Here is a 13,578-nt window from a genome sequence, read left to right as displayed (position 1 = left end):
GTCTTCATGTTGTTGTAGATATCCTGGAGCTTCATCAAAGACCACATTATTCCCCAGAGATGTAGGGTACCATGTTGCAGTTGTGGTTAATGTGGTTGCCATATTAGAACATTTCAGTAAGGTCACATAATGTTCATATGCTACATTTATTTCAAAACCATAAAAGCTTTACAGCACATTCTTAATTTGCTTAAGTGAACTCTGCCATTTTGAGAACCAATCATAATGAACAATGTCTCGGCCTGACCTCGATGTGTCAGGGTAGGTGGGTAGATTTTGAAAACTGAGACACATTCAGTACATTGCACAACTACAGATGCCTTCGAGTCTTCTGAATGTCACTGCTATTCTTGTCTCCTCTGCTCCACATACTAGACTTGTTTTTCTTTAGAATAAGAACAAGATACTGTTTACTGTTCCTCTTCTCTCAGTCGTACACAGGAAGAAATGTTTGAATGAGCAAACATACTGTTCTGCATGTGCTTTTTAAGATTTAGTCAACTCTGTGGAATCTAAGATTGTTATATTTGTCTTATTTGAATGCTTCTATGTACTTTATAGTTTGTAGTTTGGGTTGCTGGGTTTTCACATGTTGCTTCCTATTCTGCTCATAGTTTAAAAAAGGAAGTGATAGAGAATTACATTTAAAGTATTGATATTGAAGGGAATGTGATGGTTTGATCCGCCTTAAGCACCACTAAACTCATCATCCCTGTGGAATATTTTAATGATCTCAGTTAACGTTATACCTCTTTGTTTGACAACTTCATACTGAGAGTTTACGCATTATGGACAAAACTGCAGATTTAATGTGGCCCCTTTTGATAACTGACACTTGCCTGACAGCGCTGTGGATGGATGACCAGAAAAAAAGAATCACAAAGATCTGAGTGGAGATGTTCCCCCTTAAATCGCACATTTAATGAGATAGAGATGTGGTCTAAGATGGTCGAAGACAGTCCAAAAATATTGGTAAAAGTGAAAAAACTCTCTCCCATATCTAAATCCAGACTGCTAAAATTCAAATTTGTGATGTCATCAAGTCTACCATCTGGAGCTGCTCCATGAATTGGGGAAGAGATTATAGAAGACGCTCATAGACTGTAAAAAATAATGGATGTGTAACTGTGATTATGTGTAACTTTACACCTTAATAAAATGTCAATGGTTGAATTATATATAAATTCACCCCTTGTACAGTTGTCATAATGGGGGAAATTACAGACCGAGACCATTTGCTGTACCAGGCTGTGGACATGTTGATTTGTGGTGTTAAGTTAGGCATTTAAACATGGATGTCTATGGGGACTAGCTGCCGGGGCCAGCCTCAAGTGGCCGTTTAAAGAGTTGCAGTTTTGGGCACTTCATTGTTGGCTTTATTTTCTAACACCAAGCCAGTTAAACTTCAGGGATATCAATGTGTCCATTTAGGAAGCACAAGTGGTTATGAATCAGTTTTACCTGCTTTGGTGCAAATGAAAGTGACAACAGGTGCAATAGAGAGAAAAAAGCAAGACAACCTCCAAAAGGGAATGATTTTACATGTGGTGACCACAGACAGATGCTCTCTCCTGTTCTTCCTGACTGATTCTTCACTAGTTTTATGTTCTGCTAGTGTCCTTGTCACTACTGGTAGCATGAGACGGTACACCTGCTGCCCGATCAGGTTGCACAGGTAGTGCAGCTCCTCCGGGATGGCACATCCATATGTGCGGTCGCAAGAAGGTTTGCTGTGTCTCCCAGCACAGTCTCAAGAGCATGGAGGAAGAAACAGGAGACCGGCTGTTACACAAGGAGAGCTGGACAGGACTGTAGAAGGGCATCAACCCAGCAGCAGGACCGGTATCTGCTCCTTTGTGCGAGTGGAACAGAAGGAGCACTGCCAGAGCCCTACAGAATGACCTCCAGCAGGCTACTGGTGTGCATGTTTCTGACCAAACTGTCAGAAACAGACTCCACGAGGGTGGCATGAGGGCCCGACGTCCTCTAGTGGGACCTGTGCTCACAGTCCAGCACCATGCAGCTCGACTGGCACTCGCAAAAGAACACCAGAATTGACAGGTTCACCACTGGCACCCCGTTCTCCTCACAGTTGAGAGCAGGTTCATACTGAGCACATGTGACAGGCGTAAAAGGATCTGGAGATGCCGTGGTCAATGTTATGCTGCCTGTAACATGATCCAGCATTCCAGCATCCAGCATGTCAATGTCACTGATACCCCGACTGCTTTTAGGTACCAGGATGAAATCCTCAGAGCGGCTGTCAGACCTTACGCTGGTGCAGTGGACCCTGGGTTCTTCCTGGTGCAGTGGGCCCTGGGTACCTCCTGGTGCAGTGGGCCCTGGGTTCCTCCTGGTGCAGTGGGCCCTGGGTTCCTCCTGGTGCAGTGGGCCCTGGGTTCCTCCTGGTGCAGTGGGCCCTGGGTTCCTCCTGGTGCAGGACAATGCCCAGCCTCATGTGGCCAGAGTGTGTAGGCAGTTCCTGGATGATGAAGGCATTGATGCTATGACTGGCCCTCTCGTTCCCCTGACCTGAATCCAATTGATCACCCATGGGATGTTATGGGTAAAGTACTGTCATAGACTGTCCAGGAGTTCACTGATGCCCTGATCCAGGTCTGGGAGGAGATCCCCCAGGACACCATCCACGACTCATCAGGAGTATGCACAGACATTGTCGGGAGTGCATACAGAGTCACATTATGAGTTGCCATGATAAAATTTAAAAAAAAAAGTTGGATCAGCCTGTGATTTCAGTTTTTTACTTTGATTTTTTAATCCACTGAATGAAGTTACGTAATTTTTTCTCAACAAATTCTACAGTGTACATCAGTAATGATTTTCAACTTGTTCAAGATTCGATGTGTGATTTAAGTGTTCCCTTATTTTTTTGAGCAGTATTAACTGAACTTTCCTGAGCTATGGAAAAAATATTTGTTTTTTGTTTTAGGCGGTGTCCCTCTTTAAATGACAAATCAAGTGTCATCCTGGGTTAGGATAGACACAGCCACAACAGAGCGAGTAGTTCTTTTATTGTAGGCTATGGCATATATGTTATACTCAAAAGAATCAGTAAACCATTAATAAAATCATGAGTCACAATCTTTAATTCTTTTATAAAACCTCATCAGTCAGCAGTAGACAACACAAGTCAACGTGATAGACATAGACAGTTAACAGGCTACAGGATATAGAATAAAAAACACAATAATAACATGACCTAATCACAAATAGATCTGATTGTAAGAGGGACATTTTCAGTCAACATTGTGTGACGTCATCGCCGCTCCAGCCAACCGGATCACTGTGTGTCTGCAGTCCCGGTGTCGGTGGGAGGAATATTTTAAGTGCGGTTTAAAAAGCGAAGCAGCCTGGAACCGAGGAGTCAATATCAGATGACAGGAGCGCGTTACACACCATGTCAGATCTAAAGACAGACACGTAACGGACTAAGGCTGCACAGGACGGTTCAGTTTGGATGGAGGAAAGATTTCAGAGCGAAGAGCGACATCAATAAATAATGTAAGTAGGACTGCCGGGCCGTACAGTAACCTGCCGTGAGGGAAATAATAAACATTATAACAGGATATTTATTCATTATGTGCACAGTCAGAGGCTTAAAGGATGCTTTCACCTTGGTTTGTGTATCATAATGTGCGGCTGAATGATGGCAGCGGGCTGCAGAGCCTCACCCCGTGTGCAGATGTTTACATGACGCCTCACAGGCCACATATGATATTACAGTCACTTTATGAACCCCATGTTGATCCCGCTGTTATTCAGCTTCAACATGGGCGTTTTTGTGCCATGAAAATACGACATTTCCTGCTGTTTATGTTGCATGATTATAGGCAATTTTAATTTATTATAAAAAAAATCATAATCATCATCAATAACTGATTAATGATCTCCGTGTGTCCTTGTAGCTATTTAGTAGTAACAGTCAGTAATCCCAGAGTATCAGACTGCTGCTCCAGTCACATTAAAATGATGTAATTGGATAATCCTTTACATTATAATCTGCAAATCCACACCTCAGTCTGCCTTTCGGTTTGTGCTGTAGTGAGTTTTATATTGAATTATGTGTTATTAAATAAGCCTCTGTGTGGCTCTCCTCAGAAATAACAGATGTAATTTAAAGGTTTCTTCACTGTTGTGTTGTTTCTTTGGTAAAACAACACATAAATCAGAGGATAGAGCTGGTAACTTGGCCGATTGGCTGTTAAACAGAGATTTCCTGGAAGAGTGGGCAAGGCTTTGGTTGTGTGTGTGTGTGTGTGTGTGTGTGTGTGTGTGTGTGTGTGAATGGTCCCATCTGTTTGCACGTGGTGTATGTTGACAGTGATATCAGCTCTGTGGCATGTTGAGGGATGAGTGCATGTGTATTGTGCATGTGTGTGTTTGCCAGACAATGAACATGACGGTGAAGGGGTCAATAATTATGTAATCATTGTCAAACAGTCCAACTCCCAGTTCTTGAGCAATAAGTCACACTAAGAGATTAAAGGGGCTTTTCACCTAAATGACAACCACCACCACCACCAACAACAACAGCAGTACACCAGGAACATTTTCACTGCTGTGGTATCTGGCCAGGCAGGATATTTTGCTCTCCCTCTCTTTTTTGTCATCCTACCATTGAAAAACATTTTGCTTCCCAGAAACAGGGTTTTGGTTACTGTGAATAATCCCCAGATTTTACTATCAACGCTTAAATTGGAACTAGTGTCATAGAAATTCAGCACAGAAACATTCCCTAAGAAAAGCCAAACTGTCTGCATGGCTACATCTCCCTTTAAGTTATATTTCGATAATATAGATCGACCACTAATCTTTTTAAGTCTGTTCCTGTATTTGTATGTTTATTTTTAAGTACATGTGACATATTTGTATAAAACACCTACATTTAATTTTGTGTGATTTGGCTCAGTCTGGACACAGCATATTAATTTGATTAATAACAGTGTTGTAGTGTGTTGTGTCTAGCCGTTCTGATGCACAACAGGATAATGCTGGGTCATTACAGCAGAGGAGCCCCACACTGCAGTAATTGATGGGTGTTAACGAATCATCTGTGTCATTAGAATGTTCTCACATGGTCTGCCAAAATATTGAGCCATCTGTCTCTGAGGCACACAGTAATATTGTGTGTGTGCTGGGAGATAGAGTATGCCAGAATCTGAGTCAGCACAAGCAGGTGGCAGGTGGAACACTTTGTTATGCAGATAAGATAGCGATGACACATACAGTATTGTGTGTGTGTGTGTGTGTGTGAGTGTGTATTCGTTGTTTTCACAATAAGAAAGCCAAAGCAATTCCGAGGTGTCACATTAGCAATGCTTTTACCCTTGTTTAAAGCTGATAAAAAACACTACTGGCATGCAGTTTGCTGAATAGATAATGATAAATGTTCGGCGATGAGCAGACTTGTGTACTCAAGTCACAAATTGGACGACTTTAGACTTTAGACAACGAAGACTTGCAATTCAACTTGGACTTTAACAGCAAAGACTCCTGATTTCACTTGGACTTGACACCTTCATTAAAAAGTATGTTGTCTTAAAAAGAGGACCACCAAACCGACTAACATTAATTCTGTTCAGTCCTAGCAAGTCGACTCTCGACTCTGGAATCTACTTTGTTTGAACTGATCCAACAGCATCCATTCAAGTTGCAGGAGAGCAATATGAACGTTAACTCAGGATACCAATTCATTTGTGTGCAAAAAAATATGTGGTGGTCAACGAAAACAAATTGCAGTATGTAAAACGTGTGGGTTGAAAATGACAGATGGAGACACAGCAACATCCAGCTTCATTCAACATTATAAGTTACACAGAGAACAGTAAGTTGAGGCTAGTATTAGCAAAGTTATCAAGCTAATACTCAACTAGCGTTGTCACTCTGTTGTTAAAGTGGCTTTACATTTGGTGAAGAACGCATTATTACTTGTTTGGGACTCGAAACTCAGGGTTTAGGACTCGGGCTTTGACTCAGGACTTGAGTGCAAAGACTTGAGACTCACTTGTGACGTGCAAAACAATGATTTGATCCCACCTCTGGTGATCAGGTGCATAAATGATTCTGTTGCATTGTACAACATATGAAAGTGGCTTCAGACATTTTGCACAGTACTCTACAAAAATCTGTTTACTGCATACCCCTCACTGACGTCATCCCTGCAGGAGCTCCCAAAGGACCAGTAGCTGGTGTATAATCCAAGACAACAAGTAAACTGTACACATTCTCACAGTCTTTCCATGTTTAAGTATTTGTATGAAAGCATGGAATATATATTTAGCTATTAATAACTTTAAACAATATTGTTGATTTCTCCTGGATGCTGAATATATTTTCTTTCTATTCTCTCTCTCTGCCCCTCAAATCAACAGCAACCCATCTCCGAGCCCAGTGAGAGCACTTCCCTGTCTGTGTCTCTCTCCAGGGTCATGTTTGGCATTCTAGACAGAGAGCGTTAGAGGCTGTTGATCAGAGAGACTGGCACAGCAACACAAACTCTCCCCCCTTAATTAGTGTATTTGCATTACAAAGGAAAAAAGGCTTTTTTGTTTCTATTATCATTTTTGTTTTCAACTGACAAAAAAACAAAAAGACATCAAAACATCTTTTTTTTTTTTAGGAAGAGCTGAATGTTTTCTCATCCATGCACTCACATACCAACACCAGTCACAACCACAAACATATGCCATGCTCAGCAAGGCCACAAGAATACTGTCATTGTTTATGGTCGCAGCAGAGATCGGCCAGTGTGTGTGGGCAGTAATTGGACTCAGTGGATCAATAATGTGTTTTAATGTGGCAGTGAGGCCTCGTGGTTGCACAGAACAGCTCATCTGTCAAGCATTTGGTCCCCAATAGCCAATAGGTCCACGAAGGGTCATTTGTCCTGCCAGTGTATGATGCTGTGCATATATGAAAGGCCTGAAATGCAGATTACAGATTAAAGAGAAAAAAAAGATGTGCCTTCTTTGTGAGAAAGTAACCAACAGGAACTCTTTCCTTCCCTCTCTGTCTCCAGTTACAGACCATGAACTATGTGGGTCAGTTGGCGGGCCAGGTGTTCGTGCAGGTCAAGGAGCTATACAGGGGACTCAACCCTGCAACACTGTCTGGATGTATAGATGTTATCGTGGTACGACAGCCAGATGGCACCCTGCAGTGCTCCCCATTCCACGTCCGCTTCGGCAAGATGGGTGTGTTGCGGTCCCGTGAGAAAGTGGTGAGATTATAGGGTGCTGCCACCCTTCATGCTTTCACTACCTTTTTTTCCATCTGCATGTGCAGTGTGGTTTTGTGTACAGGTAATTTGAGAGGTCAGAGTCTGTTGCTAATACTTATATTCTGACAACAGCGTCAAAGCAAAGGCACAAAGGGTTCGTAAGATGATAACAGAAGTTTTAATTAGTGGTGGAACACGTTATCAGGCCTTTTACTTCAGTTAAGAAAATAGTTTTTACAAGTAAAAGGCCGGTATTCAATATCACAGTTATTTTTTATGTTAAATTCACATGTTGCTGCAAAATATTGACGATATTTTATATGTAATGCAGCAGTTCAACAGGCCAGAAATCATATTGTACTTACTGAAAATCAATATTGTATTACTGTAATATTGTATCGTACTGACTGAAAATCAATCAGTACATACAGTACATTAAAAGGGAATTACAGTGCAGCGCACCCAACACTGTGTGTGTATGCATTTCTGCATCTTAGCAGCTAAGTTACATTAAAACAGCAACTGTTATCTGTTAGATGAGATGGTTATTTATTTACAAAACTAACAGTTACTCATTGTGTCGACACAAAATCACACACTGATGATTGTTTTATTCATGCCAGTGAGATTTAAAACATGTTAAGACACTTTAATTCTGTCCTGCAGGTGGACATAGAGATTAATGGCGAGCCGGTGAGTCTGCATATGAAGCTGGGCGAGAATGGAGAGGCCTTCTTCGTCACAGAGACTGAGAACACAATGGTGAGTAATGATTGACAGAGTCGTTAACACTCACAAATATAGGAGGGAACAGACATAAAGGTCGTACAGGCCGAACTAAAATACAAGCAGTGCTCAAATTGGACGCTTTTGTATTCTGAGAGTTTTAACTGATTTCACCACCTACCGATGAATCTGCATTATGAACGGCATTATATGTCATTGTCATATTAATTATCAGGTTCAGATCGCTATTTTTGCTGCTCAGACCAAGAGGCAGCAGAGTTGTGCCCCGCCTCTCTAGTAGTGTGAGGTGCAACATGAGACTGAGTTCTGCTGGGCAGCTGCTGGTGGAGCCCTCAAAGTCTTTTAAAAGTCACCGACCTGTTTGACAGTGAAGTTTGGCTACAAGAAAAAAAATCAAAACAGAATGAGCCAAAGGACATTTATCTCTGTGAATGCAGTAAGTGCAAAATCAAGAGTGTCCTGTCCCTGACAACACAAAATGTGCCACAAAATCAGAATTAAGCGGAAATGATATAATACAATCACGAATAAAGCTTCTAATACAATCATGTAAAAGATGAAGAGTAAAGAGTATATGATTTCATTTTAAAAACAAATTAATAAATCAAGAATTGTATAAAACCATAAAAATAATCTGTTCGAGATCCTAAAACATCCCAAAAACATCAATAGTCTAAAGAGAGAGCACCAAGTATTTGCAACAGTAATTTGATTTCACACAGATTGACCAACTTTGACAGTTTTATGTGTAATTACAGAGTGTTCCAGGCAGAGAGATACAGAGCACATAAAAGTTATTTTACTTCAGGGGGTCTTTGGAAACAGGGAATGAGGACTGTGTTGAATAAACGTACATAGATAAAGTAGTTGTAACCTGTGGAAACATTTTTTTTGTAGTTTTCATATAGAAACCATAAATATATATAAATATGTCTTGAAATTAGAAATTCTAATCCTAGGCTCTTTCAACAGCAGCCTGGCTGTACAACGCAATGGCCTGCTAAGACACCACACAGCTGTTTATACTGCTTTGAGGCTGGATTTTACAACCCTGAAAAGTTAGTCATGGCAGCACTCATATTTTACTTCAGCGCAGCTCGCTGAGATACGATATAAAAATATAAAAATATCTTTATCCATACTCGATATGTGTAAAACCAAAGGTAAAATGAAATGTTGAAATAGCAGTAATACCACATTCATTCAAAAAATGACACAAGGGATGGAAAGGGGGGATGGCAGTTTTAGAAGGGGGATGATTTTGACCGTTTTTATTTCAAGGGGGATGCCATCCCCCCTCAACTCAAGAACTGGTTGTAACCACCTCTTCTCATGTCCTGTTTTATTCATGTGCATGTGACCTGCACTGCTGGTATAAGCACAAGAATTCAGGGTTCAGTCCTCTATAGGGATGCACAGACTAAAAATGTATGCACTCACAGCACGTTAGGCACTTCAGATAAAGAATTCTCCGTGTCTTACTGTCCGTGCTTTGAGATATGCACCCAGATACACATCACTTATTCATCCCTTCATTCTGGAGTCCTATGAAAACGTGACAATGTGAATATAATGTTGGTTGTATATTAACAGATTGGGTTAGGAAAGAGTGCCTGACAAACCTCTGATCCATGTCACAGTTTTGGCCGCTGTTTTGCTTCAATCTGCTGAAGTTATCTGTCAAACTAGAAACTGATCAAAACAATACAAAAGTCCTACCTGAACAGCTTTCCATGCAGCCATAATAGATCATGTTACAAGGAAGTATTTGCAGCACAAATGCAAATAGAGCAGAAAACAATCTGACCAGGGAACATTTCCTTTTGCTTTGACGACCGATTCTGTAAAGCGATAGGTGAGGATTCATGGGGAGCTGGAGATGGACACATGGATGAGTGGTCAGCGTGATGAGAGTTGGCTGTGTTTCCCAGTTAGGAATTAAGAGGAATATATCATAATCTGAGAAGATCTAATTCCTAATCTGAGGGATTACATTGGTCTAATTCTGCTTTCATTACTTACTGTCCCTGTCAAAGACTGGGAGCCTTTCTCCAACAGTCAGTAAATCAATAGGTGCCATGGGTGCTCTTTAGAGTGGGTCATGCAAGAATATCGTAATGCCTCAGGCCTTGGGAAATGGGAAAGTATGTGCAAATTCTCTTTGGCCATATCCATCCCACTGTTTGGGCTCTTTTGTGAAATCCTCTCTTTGACAACTTTTCCGTTGCAGAGTGGAAAACCACCAGAGGTCTATTTATAGCTCTGCCAGATTCACCTTCCTTACAGTCAGTTGCACAAAGACTGCACTCAGAGACTGGCTGTCACTGATCTGTGTGCTGCCCTGATGGACGGAAAGAAAGACGAGACAGTCAGATAGACATGCAGATAGTGAAAGAAGAGAAGGACGAACAACGCACGCAAACAGCACATACGACATTACTGTACAGAGCTAAACCACACATCAAAATGCACGAGAGTGAACACTGTCCCAATATAGCAGCTCGAGGATTGCCACAGTATGGTCTGTCTCTCTTTCATATTATATAAATTCCACCGGCATTGTTGCGTCTGTCTGTAATGGTTTAAGATATCATCTCACCACTTGAATGGAAAAAGATCAACAACATTTTTAAGGAGCGATTTGGCATCGAGCCAAATGCCTCTGTACCTCTTCTACCCAACCCCCCTCTGCTCACTCCCTCTCTGTTCCTCTGGGGGTAAAGTTGAATTTGTTTGGGCTTGTGTATTGGCAAATAGATCCCACATGGGAAACATTAACCAAATGTTTCTGCAGAAATTAGTCTGCAGGGTAGAGCATCAGGATTATCTGGATACCTGTGGTAATAAAACCCACATGATGTCAAGATGTGGTTATGGGAGTTAGGGAGTGTAATTGTGTTCACGTTTATCTATTTACTGTATAACCAACTTTCATTTCAGTGTGACTAGTCTCAGAGATTAAAAGTGCTGTGCTGGCCTGCTTCGTGGATAGTCTGTCTGAAAACAGAATTCAAACATGCAGAAAACACATTCACAGGAAAACACATTTAGTTTTTAGAGAAAAGTTATGCTGATAGATTAGAGAATGGATTGAGAATAACACATCCAAAAACACTGAAATGAATTGAAAGTGCTTTGGGTTGGATGTTTCCAGCAAGGTTAGAGCTCTGAGCAGATAAGCGGTGACCTGGCTCATCCTAAGCACAATCACTTTTTCCCCTTTGATCAGAATGAATTGGGCTGCGTTGGACCATGGTAGGACACGTGCGCTGCAAGGCATGTGTCAGTCTGCACTCTTTGGATCATCTCTTTATCTTTCCCTCTCTCCCTCTCTGTCTCCGTGTGTCTCTCTATTTCACTTTTTGGCATGGTCATCTTAGCGAGACTGCCATGAGCAAATCTATGTGATTTTACTAATCTGAGCTCAAACCCAAATTCCCAAAAGATTATGTAGATCGCACTGGGGACTAAAAATCTGTCTCATCAACCAGCAGCACTCTGCAATGCTGTGTTTTTGTGGTATAACCCATATGCTGTTATTTGCTGAGTGGGAATTTGTATTTGATTGTTTTCTGCCGTCTTTTATATGTCCTTATATGTATAGTACTTTGTAATGGTTTTTTTGAAAGGTGCTATATGATTAAAATAAAATAGAATAAAATAAAATAAAATAGAAACCATTATCATTATTTTTATTATTATTTTATTATTAGTAGTAGTATTAACATTATTAATTATTATTGATGTTGTTGTTATTATTATTATTTTTATTATTGTATTTTTATTTTATTTTTTTAAATTTTGGCCAAACTAGTGGCAGTTCTTAATAACCTCTACTGTAGATGGAATAGTATGACATATAGAATACATGAATGAAGCCTAATGATTTTTGTGACCACTTAACTTTTAATTTCACAAGATTTCTTAATTTAAGTTTAACTTTTTTGCACTTTGTGTTTTATTGTAATTAGTAAATGCTAACACACTAAACTAAGTTTTGCTCAAAGCACCTCACTTTATCTTCATACATACTTTACCACAAGATTCCTTTCAAAAGTTCAATAATTTTACATCAGGTATTATTAACTTCAGTTTGGGTAGGAAGTAAATTATTGTTTTTGATCATATCTATGATGGTTAGGGGTCATAACAGAGGCGTTTTTGTGATGGGATTGCTTATGCCAGGTCTGGCTGTGGGGTGCCTCAGGGCTCAGTGCTTGGTCCAATTCCCTTTTAAGTTTACATGCTCCCTCTTGGCCATCTTATGGGCAGACATAATATCAGTTTCCATTTGTTTGCAGATGATACTCTATTTAAGCTGTGATCCAACAAATAACTACCAAAACCCTGTTAACCTGATAGATTGCCTTCATGACATACAAGCGTATGTTAAAAAATTTCCTGACAAGACAGATATTCATCAGTGACAAGGTACTGCAAACGTTAAAGTATCAAACAGATATCTTGGTGTCATTTTTTAATCAAACCCTCAGTTCAGAAAAACATGTGAATTCAGTAGTTCAGCTCTCAGAAATACCTCCAGGATTAGATCATTCCTTTCTAACAAACATCTGGAAGCTGATATTCATGCATTCATAACCAGTTGTTTGGATTATTGCAATTCCTTGCTCTCTGGCATCAGTAAAAAATCGCTCTCTCGCCTCCAGCTCATCTAAAACTCTACTGCTAGAATCTTGACTCAGACTAGAAAACATGACCACATCACACCAATCCTGGTTTCCCGACACTGGTTACCTGTTGCTTTTAGAATTGATTTTAAGATTTTATTGAGTGCTTACAAAGCCCTGAGAGGCCTTGCTCCAAGTTATATAACAGATCTTTTATTGCTCTATGTTCCCTCTCGCACCCTGAGTGACAGAGCCTTCGCAGTCAGAGCTCATCTTTTCAGCTACTTGTTAAAAACTGCCATTTGGTGATTTTAACTGCTTCATTGTTGTGTGTTTTACTCTGTTATGTGTATTCTGTTTTTGTTGATTTTATCTTGTAAAGCACTTTGTAACTGTCTTGAAAGGTGCTATATATATATATATAGAGTTTAGTATTATAATTATTATATCGATGACCTCATGACATGTCATGTTTCTGTGTGACCAGGAAATAGTCCCGTCTTACCTGGCAACGTCACCCATCATGTCAACGGGGGCAGAGTTAATGGAGTCCCAGCTAGGCAGGGGCAGTTCTCGTCACCATGGTAAGCCCTGTTGATTTTTTTTTTTTTAAGGTAAATTTGTAAAAATGTGCGTGCTTTTGAAAAACTGTTTTTAATGCTAGTCTCTCACATTACATAGACACCATCCCCTGCAGCTCACTCCCTGTCCAGAGCCTGGGACCGCAGCAAAGTGAAGGTGGGATGATCAAGAAGAGGAGGAAGCGGAGGAGGAAGGTACGACCAGAAGCAGCCGGCGGAGGGGGAGGGAGGAGAGAGGAGAGCGGTGAAGAGTTTTCGGAGGACGAGGACATGTTTTCTATTGACCTGAGCTCAGATGAGGAGCGAGAGGGTGACGGCGGCAGGTGTGTATGTGTGTGTGTGATAGATTGTTGCATTGTGTGTACACACAATGAACATTTTA

At 40.7% G+C, this 13,578-nt stretch overlaps 1 protein-coding gene across 4 annotated transcripts in view; it reads left to right on the top strand.

The window, feature by feature from the left end:
* The window catches only part of lpin1a (lipin 1a), a 35,573-nt gene that overhangs the window by 6,459 nt on the left and 15,536 nt on the right, over positions 1-13,578 (top strand). For 3 of the 4 annotated variants that reach the window (XM_049597978.1, XM_049597962.1, XM_049597953.1), the window contains exons 2-5: positions 7,040-7,240; positions 7,907-8,002; positions 13,103-13,199; positions 13,297-13,519. In XM_049597978.1, the coding sequence (XP_049453935.1) occupies positions 7,040-7,240; positions 7,907-8,002; positions 13,103-13,199; positions 13,297-13,519 (617 nt within the window). Of the gene's footprint in view, positions 1-3,350; positions 3,523-7,039; positions 7,241-7,906; positions 8,003-13,102; positions 13,200-13,296; positions 13,520-13,578 lie in introns of those variants that run through there. The other variant, XM_049597969.1, reaches the window with a different exon arrangement.

The sequence above is a fragment of the Epinephelus fuscoguttatus genome, linkage group LG2 (assembly GCF_011397635.1).
Source record: "Epinephelus fuscoguttatus linkage group LG2, E.fuscoguttatus.final_Chr_v1".
Lineage (NCBI taxonomy): Eukaryota > Metazoa > Chordata > Actinopteri > Perciformes > Serranidae > Epinephelus > Epinephelus fuscoguttatus.
Note: the sequence above shows the minus strand (reverse complement) of the source record. Positions and strands in the feature narration are given on the sequence as shown.